This window comes from Peromyscus maniculatus, chromosome 23 (genome assembly GCF_049852395.1).
Source record: "Peromyscus maniculatus bairdii isolate BWxNUB_F1_BW_parent chromosome 23, HU_Pman_BW_mat_3.1, whole genome shotgun sequence".
In the NCBI taxonomy this organism is placed as follows: Eukaryota; Metazoa; Chordata; class Mammalia; order Rodentia; family Cricetidae; genus Peromyscus; species Peromyscus maniculatus.
The window spans coordinates 4,273,527-4,295,538 of NC_134874.1; the positions used below are offsets into that span (position 1 = coordinate 4,273,527).

The window sequence follows — 22,012 nt, forward strand, 5'->3', positions numbered from 1 at the left end:
GTCTCTGTTAATGACCTCTGCTTAGAGCTCCAGTCGTTTTTAATTCCTAAATAGTGTGAAATCAGGCTTTTCCACTCCAGGAAAGCATGCCGGATGCCAGCTCTACAGAGCCCTGGATGAAGCCATATGGCAGACCCGGGGAAGGAGTGGACAGACAGCATTGACATGCCACAAGGCAGGAGGCTAAACACGGGTGTTAGAGCCACGTGGTCAGTCTGCCCTTCACACTACACTTCGTCTGTGATCCACCCCCACCCCCTGTGACTTTCTTATCCATGCCTTGGGAAGCTGGGTGCTTGCCAGGCTCCAACTTCTTAGGAAAGTGTTGCTTTGTTCTGAAGTATGGTGTAAGTCTCCCAAGCTGGCCTTGGAATGATTTACTTAACCGAGGATGACTTTGAGCTTACCATCCTCCTGCCTCCAACTCCTCAGTTCTCCAATCACAGGAATGAGGGGCCACACTCTGTTTATGGTGCTAGGGATCAAACCAAGGGCATACCAGGCAGGCAAACCTCAGGGTGATCGAGTTCCTCATATGAAGTGACCCAGCATTTGAAAGAGTCTATGTGGTAGCCCAGGAGAATATTTGGTAGGAAGGGAGAACTCCCTGAGGCATCATCCTGGGCACTTCATATGTGGTATTATAATGCTCTCAGGGACCCATCAAGTGGGTGGGTGCTGATAAAACTGACATATAGAAAAACATCAGTGGCCTGACAGGTCTTCTGGGTTGCAGAGCCCATGATCCAACCACACTGATTCAGGATGAACCTGCCCTTTCTAGAAATCATGTCTTCAGATTGTCCCAAAGGTGGCCTAGCAGGTGGTTTATGACTGTAGAGTCCTTGGGCCATATGTATGTATCCCATGCTGTGCCACCCTGGCACTGGTGGCCTGAGCGATGGCTAGGCACGAGCTTGGGCATGGCACTTTTTAAGAATGAAACATGCACCAGGTGGTAGTGGCACACACCTTTAATCCCAGCACTCAGGAGGCGAAGCAGGTGGATTTCTGTAAGCTCAAGGCCAGCCTGGTCTACAGAGTGAGATCCAGGACAGCCAGGGCTACACAGAGAAACCCTGTCTTGGAAAACAACACACAAAAATGAAGCATGCAGCTGCTTTTAAAATCAGCAGCCATTAGATGGCTGTGTTCCCATTAGAAAGAACAGTTGGTTCTAGAAGTCAAAGGGTTAATGTAGGAGTGGTCTTTGTTGCTGTCATAGAGTCTATGGGGTGGATTTGTGTGGCCTTGACCTCAGCATCTTCCAGAGTCTTGGCTCTTACAGAGAGAAAGCTTTCATACCAATACAGTTCAAGAAGCCCATAAGACAGGTTTTGTTGTTCTTATTGTTTGTTTTTTGAGACAAGATCTCATTCTTGAGCCCTGGCAAGCCTAGAACTTAGTATACAAACCAGGCTGGGCTCAAACTCATAGAGATCTGTCTGCCTCTGCCTCCTAAGTGCTGGCATCAAGGCGTGTGTCACCACATCTGAAGTCCCACAGGACCGTAAGCAACAGCTGCCGCCTGGTAACGTTGGGCTCCACATTTTAAGAGAGAAACTGACCCCAACAGTCGGGAGCCTGTGGGGACATCATAATGTGACTAGGTCACCCAGGCGGTGCCATGGATGTCTCTCCGTGTTCCCCGGTGAAGCATATGCACTAGCACTATTGTTGGGGTCCACGGAGGTTTCCTAGTGAAACCCAAGCTTGCTTTACCCAGCAGGGCTGCATAAGAGGATGATTGGACCACGGGCCTGGGTACCAGGTGTTTGGAAGGGTCTGCACTTGGTCGTATTGAGCAAGGGGGAGGTCTTTGGCCTCGCCCCTTGGCCCTTTTGACTAAAGTTCTGGGCCGGTGGATAAGGATCCAGGCTCTTCCCAGGGTATCCTGTGTTTCTGTCTTTCCTCTCGTCCTCTAGGTATCCTTTTCTAACTAATATTTCTCACTTCTCCCTACTTAAGAGTACCCTGGGTCGTAAAAGTGGGGTCTGGTCTGCCACACACGCTAGTGTTGGGCTGTAAAGGGGAGGGTGGCCAGGGATGGAACCCCTCTGCTGTGAGGTCTGGTCACCCCCCTACCCCCATGGAGCAGCTACATCAGTGATCGCTCATGCTGCAGGAGAGGGGATTTTAGACTGGGCGGCAGAGAGGCAGGGGATCGGCACGCGAGGCAGTCGTGAGACCGGCAGCAATAAATAGCAGGGCCTGTGGTCCATCCCTCCAGCTGTCCTTGGGAAAGTCTGCAGGGAGAGGCTGGCCAAGCCCTAGAGGGACTCCTTCTCCGATGGGCACAGTCACACCAGGATGCAGGGCCCTCAGAGAAGTGCATAGGGCAGACCGCAGTGGGTGGTGCACTGGGCCACTAGATTGGTTCAGGCCCGCCGGCTGAACCAGGGGCTCGCTCCCCCGGCACCAGCCAGGACCATTGCCTGCAAGAGTTCACAGCTGGACCCCCGTACAGACCTTGCCTTGACCCAAAGGACGTAGTGGGTTGTTCTGAGTCTCAGTGATCCTCCACTGAAAAATGGAGCTTATGTGACCCGTCAGCACACACACCCCTGCTGGCAGCCATGACGCATGGATGTTGACCGTACCATCAAAGTTGGGTCTGTTTTGTTAGGACTTTGCTTGTAGGGCCTTTGGATGCTGTGCAGACACTGTTCTTAGCTGGAGGATACTGATGTTAATGCCACCTGTCCTACGGTGACTCCGGGGTTCTAGAAGCCCTGCACAGCCATCCCCATACAGTCCAAGGCAATGAAGGCACACAGCCCAGCCATCCCCCTCATCTCCAGGGTACTGGAACCTAAACCTGGGGCTGCTCAACTCCCTCCTATGAAGTGACGTGGTATTCGATAGACACACTCACACCCTTGTAAGCTGTGGCTGCTGCCAGCATAGACCATGGTACAAATGCTACCCAACGGCCATCCGTTGTACATTCTTCAGTGACTAGTAACAAGGGAGGAGGATCGACCTGTTCGCTCCTTCCCTGAGCATTTTTAAATCCCAGGTGGCTGAACCTGTGCGTACAGAAGGTGGTTGGTAGGGCAGAGCTGGGTATTTACTTACGACTGGGGCACCCCTCCGATCCCGAAGCCCACCAGGCCTCGGAGCACCAGGATCCAACTATACACAGGCGCAAAAGCACTGAGGACGCCGTAGTACAGGGTCCAGAGCACGCTGATCTTCAGCCCCTGTGGAGGAGGAGACAGGAGTCACAAGAGCCTTGGGCGCATCCGGGTGGCACGTGCCTACGAACATATAAAGCTACCAATCGGCCAGGCGCTGGTTTGGCACGCCTTTAATCCCAGCACTCGGGAGGCAGAGGCAGGGAGATCTCAGTGAGTTCGAGGCCAGCCTGGGCTACAGAGTGAGATCCAGGACAGGCACTAAAACAATACAGAGAAACCCTGTCTGGAAAAAAAAATAAGCAAAACAGAACAAAAAGCTGCCAATCAAGGATGGATGTGGCCTGGCTACAGCACCTGCTCTGGGCTTCATCCCTGGTATTACTTTTTTTTTTTTTAATTAAAAAGTTACCAATGGGGGGCTGGGATGGCTTCACAGTTAAGAGTGCTGGCTGCTCTTCCGGGAGACCTGAGTTCGATTCTCAGCCCCCACAGGGTGGCTTAACTGTCTGTAACTACAGTTCCAGGTGATCCGATACCCTCTTCTGGCCTCCCTGGGCACACGGCAGGCACGTGGCACACAGCCACACACAAAGGTAAAACACCCATGCATATAAAATAAAAATCAATAAAATCTCAAAGGATTTTAAGTTATCAATGGTCTCACTTTACAAGCGACTGGCAGAGGCAGGGGGATACTGGGTGTGCTCTGTGTGCTGTCAAGCAGACCGTACCATGCTGGTTGTCCACTGATCACCATTTAGTGCCAGTCAGGGTCCAGAGGGTCAGGTGTGAGGCGCACAGATGGCTCTGTGTCTTACACCATCCCCAATATCCTGATCATCCCACAGCAGAACAATGCTTATGATTTTCCCGAGACGTTGGCTCTTTTTTTTTTTTTTTTTTTTTTTTATGGTTTTTACAGACAAGGTTTCTTTGTGTAGTTTTGGTGCCTGTCCTGGATCTCGCTCTGTAGACCAGGCTGGCCTCAAACTCACTGAGATCTGCCTGCCTCTGCCTCCCGAGTGCTGGGATTAAAGGCGTGCGCCGCCGCCGCGGCCCAGCTTGTTCATCTTCTTTACCTCACAGAATAAGGGGACATAGACCAAATGTACTTGGACCAAAGCTAATCGTGAACCTTCCACAAACTGGAAACAGATCTTCCACAGACTGTGAGCCAAACAAACCTTTTATCTTTATAAACTGATATGTCTCAGGTACTTGTTAATAGCAGAGGATAGCCGACTAACAGTGTAACTCATATTGTTTATGAGCTTTGAGTAAAGGGGACATGTTATTCATTGGGGTTGAGAATCAGACAGAGACATCAGGACAGACATGGTACCAAGTTTAGAAAGTGTTTTTTTTTTTTTTTTTTTTTTTGGTTTTTCGAGACAGGGTTTCTTGGCATAGCTTTGTGCCTTTCCTGGAGCTCACTTGGTAGCCCAGGCTGGCCTCGAACTCACAGAGATTCGCCTGCCTCTGCCTCCTGAGTGCTGGGATTAAAGGCGTGCGCCACCACCGCCTGGCAAAAAGTGTTCATTTTTTTTTTTTTTTTTGGTTTTTCGAGACAGGGTTTCTCTTGTGTAGCTTTGCGCCTTTCCTGGAACTCACTTGGTAGCCCAGGCTGGCCTCGAACTCACAGAGATCCGCCTGCCTCTGCCTCCCGAGTGCTGGGATTAAAGGCGTGCGCCACCACCGCCCGGCAAAAGTGTTCATTTTAATTACTCTTAGAGATGGAGAAACAAATTCAGGATAAATGTTATTTAAGGGATGCTGGATACTGACAGATATCATTCATTGGCTAATTATTTAATGTATACGTATGCATATTATGCATCTTTTTCTTCAATATGCACATATTGAGCACCCACTGTGTACTTAGCCACAGGACTACTGGAATATACCTCCCACCCACCCATCCACCTATCACATGGCATGAATGTACTGAGTTTTCTGCTGCCCTGAATTGCAGGAAGGGACCTGACAGCTGAGGAGTCTCTGGCGTCACAGGACTCTTGTCTGCCTGCATTTGAAAACCTGCTCTTGTCCTATTATGTGGGTTCACTATAGCACACCTGCGGAAAGAAGGTTTTCTCGTCTCTGTTTTATGAATGATCTCGGCAGCATGGAAGAGTGATTTGCCCAGAATCAGCACTTGGCGGGGCCAAACCCTCAGCCAGAGCTTCTAACACCTGAGACTTGAGCTGTGAAGGAGCCACTCCCTTCCTCCGGGGGGGGGGGGGGGCGCTTTGGTAGCTCTCTTTAACTCCTCAGGTAGGTGAGATACAGGAGGGACAGGTGAGGACTGTGTCAGTGAGAGGACCCGCCTCACTTCATGGGTTCCTACTCAGCTTTGCCCAAAAGTCACCATGACAAATCATGGGTCCCAGTCACTAGGTAACCCAGGTTTCCGAAGAAGCCATAAGTCACATTTTTTAATGCAAAATGTATCTTTTTTAAAATGGAGGCAACTAATTGAAAACCCCATAGAACCCTGTGAGGATAAATAAAATATAGGGTAGGGTTTAGCTCAGGGTTAGCATGCACAATTAGCATGCTGCAGGCCCTGGGATCAACCCCCAGCACTAAAACCTGGACTGCACGAGCACGTGACCTTCTCCGGGTTACCAGTTTGCAACCTATAGCCCAGAAAGCCTGGGATGCATTCTTGGATCGCTCTGACTGGGTGACCTGATTACACCACCCACACTCTGAACTGTGGTAATTACAACTGGAATGGTCCAACACGCCTTGCCAAACACCCATGCATACTCCACATACTTCATTTTTTATTTTGAGATAGTCTGATAGAGCCCAAGCTAGCCTTGGACTCACTGTATAGCAGGGGTGACCTTGAACTGCTTGGTGAGTCTCCTGCTTCCCTCCCAAGGGCTGGGGTTACAGGCCCGTGCCACCCAGACCCAGTTTCATTCGGTGCTGACCTGGAACATGGCCTTGTGTGTATTGGGCAAGCACCCGATCCACTGAGCTGCACCCCAGCCCTGTATTACATTTTCTGGACACCTCCACCCGCTTCGTGTTTCTTTTGCATGCCGGGAAACTAAGGCCCAGAGAGGTGATGCACTTTGCCTTGCTCCATGGGGGTGGGGGATTGGGATGTGTGCTGGGACGGGGGATGGGGTGGGGGGATAGGATGGGGTCATAAGCATCCCTTGCCCTCACCTTTCCATGGCTGACGTAAGCTCCCAGGCATTAGGAACTTCCATAGGAACCCGAGTGTCTCACTGAACCCTAATGCAGATGTGGGGAAGGTAGCCCCAAACAGTTTGACCACACAACTGCCGTGACAGGCTTAGACACAGCTTCTGTGGCAGGCTTACTGGCAGGCAACACCCGGATCCAGGAGAAGCCGTGAGCTGACCCCACCCAGGGAGGGCCTGCATCTAAGGGGAAATACCTGACATCCAAACATTCCCTACACCCCTAGACAAATGTCAGCCCATCAGGGCCTGAACCCTGGAAATCCCCTCACCCCAACCTCTGCTATGATAAAAACCCTACCCCGCCTGGGGCTTGGGGTTCTCTGCTCTCACCGCTGCATCGGACAGAGCCCAAGCTCTGAGCTTGAAATAAAGGCTCTTTGCTTTTACATGTGAGATTTGGTCTCTTTGGTGGCCTTTTGGGGGTCCCCGCAATCTGAGCGTTAACAGCAGACACCCACGTGGACATGGAAACCTGCTTCCTGTACCAAGACTAAGACACAGCCCCTCTTTGATGCTGCTGGTAGGTTGCCTGGTGTGCCTGGGGCCCCTGGAGGAGCCCGGGGGAGGCTTCCTAATTACAGCCTGCTCCTTGCTTCCTGAGTTCGCACAGAAACTCCATCGTGGGAGGAAAAGCCACTGGGAGACATGTCTCCTTTCTCTCTGGCCAAGCCAGCTGCCTGTTGGGTGTGAAACTTAGCTCTCCTGGGAGCAGAGCCAGCAGAGGACGTAATGGGCGGCCCTCCACGCAGCCTCATTTATTTGGGACTGATCTCTTTGGGGAGAACTCAGGTCTGCCAGCAGCCAAGGTCAGGGTGAAGGACGTGGATTCTGGGGGCAGACACCAGTGTGTGAACCGTGGCTGCAATGAATGGGGACAAGGTTGGCATGCCGCAAGAATAGTAGTGGACATTTATGAGATGATTTATCTGTGCCAAGACCTCACGTGCAAGGTCCTTCACTCTTTGAAATCCCTCCATGGCGTGTCTGAGCCACCCTACATCTGCGTGAGAACACGAGGCTCAAGGACTCTGTATGGGGAGCAGCTGGGACCTGACCCCAAGCAGCCTGGTTCCGGCCCATGCTTTGCGCAGAGAGATGTTCCCTCTTGGTTTGCCAAAATGAACCCACCGCGTGGGGTCTTGGATAAAGCCTTGGTGATCTCAGGTGATGGGAAAGGAGGGCATGGAATTAACTCTGTAGGTGACAGCAACATTGGGAAGCCTGGCACTCTCTCTCCGGATCGGCTCCCTCAATGCCAATCACATGTTGTAGTACAGGGTGCCCTGGGCACTGTGGGGGACTGGATGGGATTCCCGGCTTTTACCTATGAGATGTCATTATCACTTCTTCCCATTGTTGTGACAACCCAGTCTGTCCCACACATCGTCAAATGTTCCCCTCTCCCGTATTGAGAAGCAGTATTGTAACATGTGCAAAAATGGGGTTATAATTTACAAGATTTAGTAAACATCATTATTGAAAACCCATTCATGGGGCTGGAGAGATGGCTCAGAGGTTAAGGGCACTGACTGTTCTTCCAGAGGTCCTGAGTTCAATTCCCAGTGACCACATGGTGGCTCACAACCATCTGTAATAAGATCTGGTGCTCTCTTCTGGCCTGCAGGTGTACATGCAGGCAGAGCACTGTATACATAATGAATAAATCTTAAAAAAGAAAAAAGGGTGAAAGAAAAGAAAACTCATTTATAAATTTTTAAAATCCAAACTCTTGGCTCAGTGTGATAGCTCAGGGTGTAAAAAGTTCCCTCCACTGTAGCATGAATCTTAAGAGTTCTTATTAATAAGATCAAACCTGATGCCAGGTATTGGGGTGAACACTGGAAAATCAGAGAGCCAGAACAAGCCACAGCTAGCTCACCTCGTCGGATCCTCAGCTGATCCTGTTTCCTCAGACTGGAGGCTTCTGAGTCCTCATCCAGAATGGGTCTCAGCTGAATTGCTGCTCAAAAGCCTGATGCTTAACCAGCTAAAAGCTTAACCAGCCAAATGCTTCTAGTTCCTGGTCCTCACTCCTTATATACCTTTCTGCTTTCTACCACCACTCCCTGGGATTAAAGGCGTTAAATGCCTGGCTCTTTCCAATGTGGCCTTGAACTCACAGAGATCCCAGATGGATTTCTTCCTCTGGAATGCTAGGATTAAAGGCGTGTGCTACCACTGCCTATCCTCTATGTTTAATATTGTGGCTGTTCTGTCTCTGACCCCAGATAAGTTTATTAGCATGCACAATATTTGGGGGAAAACAATACCACACTCCACCAATCTTTACTACAAGGATTCCATCCTTGCCGTTCACATGGTGGAAGGAGAGAACATACTTCCCAAAGTTATCTTCTGACTTCTACAATTGCCCTGTGGCACAGGAGGACACACACACACACACACACACACACACACACACACACACACACACAGATAAATGTAAAAAATTGAGATCCAAACTCATAACTTTCTTCTCTCTGTTCTACAGGGCTGCCTCGTGGCACACGGGTATGGATTACTGGTCTCAGGGGCAGAATATGCACACTTTTCCAAGAGAACCCCAACTGGAGACTGCTGTGAACTTTTAGGTAAGTGAAAAGCAGCCATGGGCCAGTGAGATGCCTCAGCAGGTTCAGTGCTTGCCTTGTGGGTGGTCTGAATGAGAATGGCCCCCAAAGGCTCATAGATTTCAATGTTTGGTCCCCAGTAGGTGGAACTGTTTGGGAAGGATTAGGAGGTGTGGCCTTGTTGGAGGGGGTGTGTCCTGGGTGTGGGCGTTGAGATTTCAGACTCCCATGCCATTTCCAGTGAGCGCTCTCTGCCTCGTGCTTGTGAAGCAGATGTAGACTCTCAGTGACTGCTCCAGCACCAGGCCTGCCTGTCTGCTGCCATGCTCCCTGCCATGATGGTCATGGATGAGAGACTCCAGTTCACTTACACAAATGAGGTCACACCGTCAGGAATGACCCTGAGATCGCCTGACTCACACCTTCACCATGCCACCCTGCCTGCCTCTAGAGAGATTGTGGGCTGGTGGGAAGAGTCCAGGGAGGGTTGAAAATACAGAGAGAAAGTGATGGAGGAGTGTACCCCAGGCCAACTGGGTAGAGACCTTTGGGCCCAAGTGGACAGACGGAAGAAGACCAATTTCACCCACAGAGAACATCAGTGCCCCAAGTGCAGTCTAGTAACGTGAGAGTAATATCAAATAAACAGGGAAGTGCTCAGGGGCTGGAGAGGTGGTCCAGCGGTTCAGGGCACTGGCTGCTTTTTCAGAGGCCCTGAGTTCAATTTCCAGCAACCACATGGTGGCTCACAACCATCCATAATGGGATCTGGTGCCCTCTTCTGGCGTGCAGGGACACATGCAGGCAGAACACTGTATACATAACAAATAAATAAACAAATAAACAAACAAACAAATAAATAATTAGAGGGAAGCGCTCATCAAAGCCTTGGAGGTACCCAGTGGGACTCCAGCCGCCTGTCCCCTCCCTCCTGTTTATAAAGCCCTTTCACATCATTAACGCAGACCCTGACCTACGTCCAGCACAAATGGTGTTTTGTTTCACTCGAGACAGGGTCTCTCTATGTAGCCCAGACTGACCTCAGAGTCATCGAAATCCTCTTGCTGGGGCCTTTGGAATGCTGGGATTACAGATGTTCACCACCATGCCCACCACAAACATTTAAACCAGGCAGTGATCCCATCAGGGCAGTGGATATGGAAGGCAGGCCAGGGAAGGCTCCTGCCTTGGCGGACTGAGACGGGGCCTGTTCCTCTAGGACAATAAAGCTGATGTCATCTGCCATCCGCCGTCTGCCCTGGCCTCACGTAAGGGACACAGGTTGGCATTAAGAACATCCCCTGGCCTCTCAGATGCTCCTTCTTCAGCTCAGGAGAGAGCATAAACACATCCTGCCCCTGTGAAAGCATCAGCCTGTGCTGTGCCACCCCACGCTGTCTGGACCTCGGAGCGCGAGCTTTTAGAAGAGGAGACTTAACTGTTTTCCTGCCGTACTGATCCGAGATGTTTCCCCAGAGCGTGGAACTGGACATCATGCCGATGAACACCACCTGTGGGCAGACGACGGCTTCTGTTAGCAGCAGGAGTGACAGGGAACAGCAACCAGACACACGCGCACACACACACCACACACACACACACACACACACACAGTGGGTAAACCTGTCACTGAGACATGGAGACATGGTTCTTTTTTCCTTTTGAGACAAGGGTCTGTCTGTGTAGTTCAGGCTGGCTTCAAATTCTCAATCCTTCTGCCTCAGCCTCCTGAGAGTCTGGGTCACAGGTGGGTATCACCGCACCTACCTTTAGGCAGGTTCCCCAACAATCACCTTGGGGGAGGGGAGTGCCATTGTTACCCCCATTTCTTAGATGAGGACGCTGAGTAACGAAAGCCACAGCTGTTAAGTATTATGTGAGTACATGTCTCACTCTGTAGCCCAGGCTGGCCCTGAACTCCCAGAGATCCTGCTGCCTCTGCCTCCCGAGGGCTGGGAATAAAGTGTGCCAAAATGTCTGGATTTTTGTTGTTGTTACAGGTTCTGCCTATACAGCCCTGGCTGGTCTTGAACTTGCAATCCTCTGGTCACAGTTTTCAGGTGTGCAGCATGTGTGTGCATGGCTTCTCTGTCATAGTCCTCCTCCCCCTCCTCCCCATTCCTCCTCCTCTCTCTCCCCCTCTTCCTCCTCTTCTCCCCCCTCCTCCCCCTCCTCCCGTTCCTCCTCCTCCTTTCCCTCCCCCTCTTCCTCCTCCCCTTCCTCTTCCTTCTTCTCCCTCCTCCCCTCCTCCTCTTCCTCCTCCTCTCCCTCCCCTTCTCTTCTTTCCCTCCCTCCCTCCCTCTCCCTCATCCTCTTCTTCTCCTTCCCCCGCCCCCTTCTCTTCCTCCTTTTTTCTATACAAGGCTTCTTACTGACTTCTCTCATCCCTGGTTTCCTTCTCCACAAAAATGAATCTCTAGGGAATCTCAGAGCCTTAGAACCATTTCTACGGGCCAGAGAAGGTTAAAGAAACATCGTATGCCAAACCCTCTGCCCCGGGCCTGGCCCGTCAGGGTCTGTCAGGGTCTTCTGAGTCTCAGTTATGAGCCCAAACCTCATGAAAGAGACTAGCAAGAAAACAGGCCTGTTACTCTCCAGAGAGAGTGCTGGGGTGGAGGGGGGGGGAGGAACCGCTCTCATTTAGTCAGCACCCCCCCACACCATTTTTCACTCAAGGCTGCGCCTCAACCACAAAAATATAGGCGTGTGTGTTGTACCTGACTGCCGCTGTGACCTCCATGCTCAAATCAGCCGTGTTTTGCCTGGGATAGCACCCCCCCAAACAATCAGATAAAACCCGCAGTCATGATCAAACTCAGTGTCCTGGGATCCGTCACTAATGAGCCACCACACTGGGCCACAGCTGGGCCACAGCGTGACCTGGAGTGAGCAGCTGAATCTGTCTGTGCCTTGTCTCCCACCAGGAGCAACCATTCCAGCGGGAAGAGTCAGGAGGGTTAAGAGGCGTGATGGGAACCGTGCTGTGGTCATTGGCATTGACTGCCAACCTACCAGGGTCTAGAGTCACCGAGGAGGTGAGCCTGTGGACGTGACTGTGAAGGGGGTTCCAGACCGGGCTGATTGAGGTGGGAAGACCCTTCCTAAATGCAGATGGCACCATCCCTGAGCCAGACTGAGTCAGAGGGAGAGAGACATGGGTACCAGCAATCATCTCTGTTTCCTGACCTGGAATGTCATGTGACCGGCTGCCCCACACTCCTCCTTCATGCCTTGCCCACCAAGACGGACTGTATCTCTTCAGACCACCTGTCAAGTCATCCCTGGCTCCCTTAAGTCGCTTCTTGTTGGGGCTACAGTCATAGCAATGAGACTAGGAAGGAAGACAGGCGTACACTGTATCCAACATGGCTCCCGCCCCTTGGACGTTAGGCTCTCAGGGAGCATTAGCTGTTGTTGCTGCCCTCTCTCCTGGCCCTTATCCCCTCCTCAGAATTCCCAGAGCAAAAGGGGAGGGGTCTACCTCACCCATCTTCAGAGCTTCTCTCCAGAGAGCACACCACATACTGCTACCCATCGGGGGCCATGTTTCTGGCCCTCACATCGCCCTCCTGGCAGGAAGGATGGCACTTCCTATCTGCAGCGAGGAGAGGGGAGGCTCCTGGAGTGTACATGTCACATGCTGGTGGGTTCCAGATGTTCTGAGGTCCCCAAGGAGCTAAAGCCCTGGATGGGTAGAGTTGGCTGCTAACGTGCTGGCTGGGACAGGTCACAGAGGAGGAGGGCATGGGGTGGGTTGACTAGGAGAGCTGACGTCAGCGTTTCCATAAAGGGCTGGTGGGCTGCCTAATTTCGGGTCAGCTTGACACGAGCTACAGTCATTTCAGAAGAGGGACCCTCAGCTGAGAAAATTCCCACACCAGACTGGCCTGTGGGCTAGCCTGTGGTATATTTTCTTTATGGATGATGATTCATGGGGGAGGCCCTGGCTCACTGTGGATGATCACTACCAGGTGATCCTGGGTACCATGGAGAGGTAAACCGGGCAAGCCACGAAGAGAAAGACAGTAGGCTCCTGCCTCCAGGTTCCCTCCTTGAGTCCCTGCCCTGACTCCCTCAGGGGTGCACTGTGATGTGGGGCTGTGAGCTGGAACAAGCGCCTTCCTCCCCACAAGGCTTTAGGTCACAGTGCCCATCCCAGCGATGGAAAGCATGGGAAGGCAGCCAGGCTCTTTTCTGCACAGCCCTGGCAGCAGGAGATGGACATCATCCCACAGTCACCAGGGGAATTTGTGAGCGCGCGCGCGCGCGCACGGGGGGTGGGGGTGGGGGTGGGGGGGACGGAGGGGGCAGCGGGGGGGGGGGGGGCTGCCTACCGAAGTCAGCAGCGCCACCTGCCAGCTAGGGAGTCGCCACTCACAATGCAGCTGAGGAGCCAGGATGCTCAGAATCATCATCTCCATGGCATCGGCCATCTGTGGGAGGAAGGGACACTGTGAGGATCAAGTGCGTCCTGCCCTGGCCTCAGAGAGTGAGGCCGACCCCTCTGCTTCCTGCTGGCACCCGGCCAGATGTCCCATGGGAAGGCGTCTGGGATTGAACCGGTGAGCGGCAACACAGGGACCCAGGTGACAGCTGGCATGCTTGGTGTGTTTCCCCACACTGTGTCTGTCTGCTTGCTTTCGAATTTTATTTTTAAATGTTGTATTGATTTCTTTTATACGGGCCGGTGTATTGCCTGCATGTGTGTCTCTGAACCATGTGCGTGCAGTGCCCTTGGAGACCAGAAGAGGGCGTTAGATGCCCCTGGAACTGGAGTTACAGGCAGTTGTGAGCTGCTGTGTGGGTGCTGGGAATTGTGGAAATTGAGCCTGGGTCCTGCAGATGAGCAACCAGCACTCTTAACCACTGAGCCATCTCTCCAGTCGGTTTTTAAAATTACATTTGTGTGTGTGTGTGTGTGTGTGTGTGTGTGTGTGTGTGTGTATGTGTGTGTGTGTGTGTGTGCCTGCCATCTCACCGGCCCCTTTATGTGTTATTTGCTTGTGTTCGAGACAGGGTCTCATTATGTAGCCCAGACTGGCCCAAACCAGCCATCTTCCTGCCTCCACCTCCCAAGCACTGGGATTACACCAGTGTAATGTACCCCCATGTACAGCATCATTTCCTCATGTTTTTAAAAACACAGGTTCTTGAGCTCAATGAGATGGCTCAGTGGGTAAAGGAGCCGCTGCCAAGCCCGAGGCCATGAATTTGATCCCCAGGAGCCACATGGTAGAAGAAAAGAGCCAAGTCCCTGCCAGCTGTCCTCTGGCCACTACATACATGTTCACCATGGTATACACAAACACACACACACACACACACACACTATAAAAATGTGATAAGAGGGTTGGGGATTTAGCTTAGTGGTAGAGCGCTTGCCTAGCAAGCACAAGGCCCTGGGTTCGGTCCTCAGCTCTGAAAAAAAAATGTGATAAGAAATACAGGTGCTCCCCAGATGAAGTGAGAAAGTGTCACGTGTCTAAAAGCAGAGCACACATTTTTACAGAGGCAGAGAGACAGTGTGGTCTTTTTTTCTTCAGGCAATTACTCCTTTGTCTTTGGTTGGTAGGTCATGTGCTCATGAAGAATTGTCTGCATCTTTAATGAACACAGTGTTTGAATACATTAGCATATATTAAGAAGCCCCAGATACTAAATGTCTTGATTCTACTTTATGACTGGACAGAATATTGGAAGGTTAAAAGCAGACCCACACTCGGGCCATGGGAGTGTGGGGCCCAGGAAAGGTCTGTTCTAGTGAGTGAGAGACATGGCAGAGAAATGGATGGTCCATTTTTGAAAAACACAGGCGTAGGCCACTTCTCACATCATGCTCAGAGAAGCATCGCAACTGGATTAAAGACCCAATGTGCTCTGGGTTGGAGCTCCATAAGGGGTCCTCAGCGAGGGGTTGTGAACACCTTGAATCAGAAAGCATTCTTTATTTTATTTCTGCAGTGCTCAGGGGTGGAGTCCAGTGTGTTGCCCACAGCTAGGCAAACACCCTGAACTATACTCCCAGCCCAGATGGCAAATGTTTTCTATGAACTCTGTTCCTGGGCAGGGATATGACCCAATACCATCACCTCACAGTAGCCCTGAGTCCCCAAGGGCAGAGATCCTCTTCTGTAGCTTGATGCTTCCTGAGGGTGATGCCAATCATGTCTACCTCCCTCCCAGCATGCACCTGGGCCATCACTATATGTGAGCTTTGCTGATTGGCATTCAGGCAGAAGTTATATGTGGGGAGAACCGTGCTATTCCTGTGGCCATGGTACCCAGCTGAGCTTCAGGGGATCCCTGGAGTGTCCATGAGGTGCTGTGGCCAGATGCTTACCCAAGCCAAGCCCGTGAGAACAGAGAGCTTCCACTGAAATCTTCCAAACCCAATGGCTTCCACCGCATCTTCCACCATGAAAGTGTCTAGGAGGGGAGGATAAGGGGGAATCAAGACATCTTGTGTTTGTCTAGTGTGGCATCTGGGGTGGTCCCCAGACAGACTAATTAACTATAGCATGTGCTGTTACAAGAACTAACATCACAGCCATTATCATCATCACCATCATCACCACCAGTCATCATCATCACCATCATCACCACCAGTCATGATCATCACCATCATCACCATCAATCATCATCATCACCATCATCACCACCAATCATGATCATCACTATCATCACCACCAATCATGGTCATCACCATCATCACCACCAATCATGATCATCATCACCATCATCATCACCAATCATGATCATCATCACCATCATCAACACCAATCATGATCATCATCACCATCATCACCACCAATCATCATCATCACCAATCATGATCATCACCATCATCACCACCAATCATCATCATCACCATCATCACCACCAATCATCATCATCATCATCACCATCATCACTACTGTAGTGGTTTGAAAGAAAATGTCCCTCAAAGACCCAGAGGGAGTGGCACTATTAGAAGGTGTGGCCTTGTTGGAGGAAGTGTGGGGGCGGGCTTTGAGGTCTCCTATGTTCAAGCTACAGCCTACTGCTGTTGCCTATGGATCTGGATGTAGAATTCTCAGCTCCTTCTTCAGCACCCTGTCTGCCTGCTGCCACCATGTCCCACCATGACAATGATGGACTAAACCTCTGAACTGTAAGCTACCCCAATTAAATGTTTGTTGTAGGAATTTAGCAGAGTTGCTGTATCTGTGATAGATACTAGAATCAATAGCTGTTTTCTAGAAGTGCTTTGACCTTGAAGAATCGTTGTGGAAAATGGTGATTGTTTTCTGTGATTTGTAGAATTGGTTTTCGGAAGGGACATCGCCTCTGACTGGTCACAAGCCGCCTGAGGCTCTTGGATTATTGTGCGCTGCAAAGGGTACACAGTAAAGGGCCAAAGCCGCGAGGGCATGGGATGCTCTCCTTTGGAGAGACATAGAGTAGAGTAGGGACCTTGGTATGAGGAAATACTTTACCTAAAAATCCAGCTTTGGGTAACAATCAATCAATGTGCCTTTGTGCGGCTGTCGGGGTTCAGTTCATCAGAGGCTGGTCCTTCCTGCTGCCAGGGGCCCTAACATTTCATCTCAGAGTGACCTCTTTCTTCAGTCGACCCACACCACACAGAGCACTCTGACAAAAGCTTCCTTTACAAGAGTTGCTGTGGTCATGGTGACTCCTCACAGCAATAGAAAACCTAACTAGGACAACCACCATGGGCACCATCACCGTCGTTAATACTATCACCACAGCCGCCAGCTTCATGATTATCACCATCACCACCACCATCACCATGACCACCACCATCACCAATCACCATCACCACATCATAGTCACCATCATTACCATTGTCATCACCACAACCATGATCAACATCAGAATCATCACCACTACCACTCTTAGCAGCAGCAGCAGCAGCAGCAGCAGCATTATAGTCATCACCATAATCACCACCACCATCATCACCACCACTACCATCACCAACACTACCACCATCACCACCACCATCATCATCACCACCACCATCATCACCACCATTACCACCATCACCATCACCACTACCATCACCACCACCATCACCATCAGCATCATCAGCATCATCACCACCATCAGCATCATCATCACCATCACCACCATCACCATCATCAGCCCTGTTGCTGCACTTCTCAGTCAAGTGTGCAATGACGCCCCCAGCAGGGATTGTGATGTAACCATCCCTCCTGAAGTAAGCCTTGTAGTCCCAGCCTACCCTCCCAGGGCCACCCTTGGGTGGCCTGTGTCTTCCCAACTGCCCCTTCACAAGAACTTTCTAAGACCACCACCTAGGCAGGCAACGCAGGATGCCAGGCTAATGCCTGAGCCGATGGGCTTTCTTACCATCCGTGGGATTGGCAAACTCCTTGGGCACAGCAGCCCCATCATCCAGCTCAACTGCTTCTAGGCCCACTCGGACCCCCTCGATCTGGACATCATGCTCTCCGGAAGCCAAATCGTCCTCTGACCTTGCACTCTCTCCCGTACGGCGGAATTTCACCACCCTAGAGAAGAAAGCAAATCAATGTGATCAGGATGGCTGGAGCTCCCTCTGGACGGCCTTGCTGCGTAACTTTCCCACCCAAGACAAGTGAAGAGCATTTTCTCCCCATCCGGAGGGCTGGGCAGGTAGGCCTGGCATTTTATGTTGAATTTGGTTGGACGGGAAATGGGGGTGGTGGTGATGTTGGGAGTTTATCGATCCGTTGACGGTTGGACAGTTGGGCGCTGCACAGTACTGTTCTCATGTGCATGACTAGCCTTTGTTCCAGGCCCAAGTTCTGTTTTGACACAGGACCACACATTGCTAAATCATTCTCAGAATGCGCCGTTGGCCATTTCCTAGCTGTGGGGACGTCATAGTGTGTGTTTACAGACAGCAGCGAAGTGACCTAGCCTCATGGGTTCACTGTCACATGTCCAAGAGCATCACTGAGCAGTGTGTGTGTGTGTGTGTGTGTGTGTGTGCGCGTGCGCCCGTGTGCAGTGTAGGGCTATCTGTTTGGGTCTTCAGAGACATCTGTCTGTAACAGGCAACGACTGGGTCACACATACAAGGCTTATGGTTAAAAGTCGCTGTGTTCTGGCCCCGCTTGGACTTACAGTAGGGCTTCTCAACCTCCCTAATGCTGCGACGACCCCCACCATGAAATGATTTTCGTTGCTACTTCATGAGTAGAATGTTGCTACTGTTATGAATTGTAACGTAAATATCTGATATGCAAGGTTTCTGATATCACAGGGTGAGAACTGCTGACTTAAAGGGACCACCAGATACTCTAAATTGGGGATATTTACATTAAAAGCCGCATTCCCAGGTCTCTTGACTGTGACAGGCACATAACTCCATCCTGACCTCAGTCTTCTTTTCTGTGAAGACCTCCAGCCCTGAGGGCTGTGATCCCATCTCCACACTCCTCTGCTTCTCCTCACTTCCCCACTTTGCCCATTTTCCTGGCTCTGAAGACATTTGAATCTGAGACTCCCCAGGCCTCCACCCTGTGCCACTCACTCCTCAAACTATGTACTCCTCCCTCCCTTCATCCCTCCCTCCCTCCCTCTCCCCTCCCTCCCTCCCTCCACTCCCTCCTTTTTTTAAAGTAAAGACAGGGTCTCACTATACAGCCCAGGCTGGCTTTGAACTCTCAATCCCCCCACCTCAGCCTCCAGGTGCTTCATAGGTGTGCATCACTGCTCCTGGTCCAGACTAGGCTCTCTCTCTCTTTCTCTGGGTGGAGACACGGTGTTTATGAAAGACTGTTTCTTTACCTGAGACTCTGGACAGGGTGAACAGTCTCCTTGCAAGCTTTTCTCTCCCAAACACAAGCCCCCCCGCTGTCTGTCACCCCCGGTTTGAGGGTACAGCACCGACAGTCAAATGTGCCTCCCAGCTCCAGGAGAGAGAGCTGTCCAGTGCGAGCGGCTTATTTCCATGTGACTTTGAAACATCACAAACAGCAAAGAGGTCATGTGAGCAACTGAGCAAAATGAAGCCTTGGTTTAAAAAGGCCGAAGAGGTGGGCAAGCTCAGTACAAACTGCTGCTATTATTATTATTAATATTACTACCACTGCTACTATTGAGACGGTCTTACATAGCCCAGGCTGGCCCTGCATTAGTTACACAGCTGAGGATGACTTTGAACTTCGGATCTCCCAGCCTCTACCCCCGAGTGATGGGATGGTCGACACACTCTATCTATGCTGACACAAACCCAGGGCCTCACACATGCTAGGCCGGTGCTCTCCCAGATGACCGCCCTGCTGTGTAGAACTCTTGAATTCTTCTGTGGACCCGTGGAGACTTGCTGTGCTCTGCCTTAGAACATGCTTGTTTCAGAAGCACAGGGAAGCTGCCCTGCTTGAGAAGCTTCTAGAATACACACATGCCGGGTCATAGGGATGTGAGGACACACAGGAGCTTCATCCTTAGCAAGACTGTGCCTGGCAAGGGGCCAAGTGCAGGGTGAGGTGGCGGAGTTCTGTCTCTGGCATTCCATGGAATAGTATGGGACCCGTGTGCTTTGTGTGGTGGTATTGTGTTCCCCCAAATATTGTGTACCTTAATAAATTTATCTGGGGTCAGAGAACAGAACAGCCACTAGATACAAAGGCTAGAAAATGGTGGCACTCACACCTTTAATCCTAGCATCCCAGAGATAGAAATCCCTCTGGATCTCTGTGAGTTCAAGGCCACATTGGAAATAGCCAAGCAAGGTGACACACGCCTTTAATCCCAGGGAGTGGTGGTAGAAAGCAGAAAGATATATAAGGCGTGAGGACCAGAAACAGGAGGCATTTGGCTGGTTCAGATTTTGGCTGGTTAAGCATTCAAGCTTTTGAGCAGTAATTCAGCTGAGACCCATTCCGGATGAGGACTCAGAGGCCTCCAGTCTGAGGAGACAAGACCAGCTGAAGATCCGGCGAGTTGAGATGGCTTTGGCTTGTTCTGTCTCTCTGATCTACCAGCATGGACCCCAATAACTCGCCTCGGGTTTGATTTTAATAATAAGAACTTTTAAGATTCATGCTACATCTTTGGCTGGCGTTTTCCGCAGGCTTAGTTTGCACAGCAGCTCTGTGAGGTGGCTGAGGCCCTGACATCATGTGACATACCCAAGTCCATGTCACAGGACTCCAGAGGCATGGAATGCGGGGTCCATCCCAGGTCTGCCTGGCGGCTCAAAGTCTCACGTTCCAGGCAAACTAAACGTGTCTTTCCAGATCTGTCCATAGCTCCCATATACGCCAAACCTTTGTGGAAAACACTTTAGGTAAAACTATTTCAAGTCTATAAAACTATACAGAAATCCCTTTTCTCCTCTCCACTCAACACTTGCCAGGCTGAGCCAGGACACGCTGCCAACCCTGGGTGTCATTCAATTGATGATGCCACAGAATTGTCCCCACGTTTTCACAGGTGGCTCTTCGTCAGTCATATGTGCCTCCCTATTCAATTTACCCCTCGAAACAACCTGAGACAGGAGCCTGTCATCATCCCCCCTGGAGGCCGTTTACATCTTTACACATGGCCTAGAATGGCTGTGTTGTTTTCCAGAAGTACGGCCTAACACGGGGGCTTCCTTTCTTATTCCTCCTCCTTCCTCTGTTTTTTTTTTTGTTTGTTTTGTTTTTCGAGACAGGGTTTCTCTGCGTAGCTTTGTGCCTTTCCTGGAGCTCACTTGGTAGCCCAGCCTGGCCTCGAACTCACAGAGATCCGCCTGCCTCTGCCTCCCGAGTGCTGGGATTAAAGGCGTGCGCCACCACCGCCCGGCCTCTGTTTTGTTTTTGATGATGTAAAATGCCCATAACATAACCGTGGGCACCCTCACCACTTTAAGTATCCCATTCTGCAGGATAAAGTATGCTCACAGCCATCACCTCCCCTTCCCCCCATCTCTGGACCTGCTCCATCTTTACATCTTAAACTCTGTCCCCTTAGACCCCAACTCCCCAACTCTTCCTGCATCCAGCACCCAGTGGTTGTCGTTCTCTGTCTCTGTGAACTCAGCTGCCCTGGAGAGCTCATGGAAGTGACTCAGAATTTTATTCCTGTTCCTCTTCAGTCCTGGGGGTTGGATCTAGGGCCTTGTGCATAAGAGTCAAGCACTGAGATAAGCCCATCACTCTCTTTTTACTTTCAAAATGGTCAAAGTTTCATGAAGATACCAGACTAGCCTTAAACTCACTCTGTAGCTAAGGCTAGCTAGCTTTGAACTTGTGACCCTCCTGACTCAACCTCTTGAATGGCTAAGGTTACTAGCCTGAACCATTACCAAGTCCAGCCCCCTACTCCTTTGTAAGGGCTGAGTAATATTCCACTGTATGGACATAACACGGTTTGTCGGTTCACCAGCTGACAGGGACTTGGATGGCTCCCATCTTTCGTTCACTGTGAAGAACACAGTGGCAAACATGATCGTACAGATTCCTGTCTGAGTCCTTGATTTTACTTCTTTGGGGTATAAACAATGTTTAAAATTCTGAGGAACTGCCAGAGTGACTCACACACCACTTAATAGTCCCATGGACTCCTGTTTCTGCGTGTACTTGCCAATCATTACTCGTTTCCACGTGGTCTGAACACAGACAGCTGACGAGTGTGCTGTGGCAGCTAGCTCGGGGGGCGGGGGGGGGGGCTTTCATTTGCATCTCTCTTTTAAATATATGTTTAAAATTTAAAATTGCGGGGGCTGGAGAGATGGCTCAGAGGTTAAGAGCACTGACTGCTCTTCCAGAGGTCCTGAGTTCAATTCTCAGCACCCACATGGTGGCTCACAACCATCTGTAATGAGATCTGGCGCCCTCTTCTGGCCTGCAGGGGTACATGCAAACAGAACACTGTATACATAATAAATAGATAAATCTTAAAAAAATGTTTAAAATTGAATAGGTGCATATGTGCACACTCCACATCACATGCCTGGAGGTCAGAAGACAACTTCCAAGGGTCAGTTCTCTCCTTCTACCATGGAGGACCCAGGCTCCAAACTCAGACTGTCCGGACAGTGTCTCCAGCCTTTACCGCCGAAGCCACCCTGCCCCCC

The 22,012-nt window shown here is 50.9% G+C and overlaps 2 protein-coding genes across 5 annotated transcripts in view; one reads left to right on the forward strand and one right to left on the reverse strand.

The window, feature by feature from the left end:
- Svop (SV2 related protein) overlaps positions 1–22,012 on the reverse strand; it is a 69,684-nt gene that overhangs the window by 25,186 nt on the left and 22,486 nt on the right. The window contains exons 2-6 of the mRNA XM_006993956.4: positions 17,311–17,471; positions 15,275–15,360; positions 13,269–13,367; positions 10,374–10,445; positions 3,079–3,203 (exon numbers count right to left, since the gene is read on the reverse strand). Of these exons, the coding sequence (XP_006994018.1) occupies positions 3,079–3,203; positions 10,374–10,445; positions 13,269–13,367; positions 15,275–15,360; positions 17,311–17,471 (543 nt within the window). The remainder of the gene's footprint in view (positions 1–3,078; positions 3,204–10,373; positions 10,446–13,268; positions 13,368–15,274; positions 15,361–17,310; positions 17,472–22,012) is intronic.
- Positions 17,455–22,012, forward strand: part of Usp30 (ubiquitin specific peptidase 30) — a 61,400-nt gene continuing 56,842 nt past the window's right edge. For all 4 annotated transcript variants that reach the window (XR_013047796.1, XR_013047797.1, XM_076561060.1 and 1 more), the window contains exon 1: positions 17,455–17,595. The gene's annotated coding sequence lies outside the window, so the exon portion shown is untranslated. The remainder of the gene's footprint in view (positions 17,596–22,012) is intronic.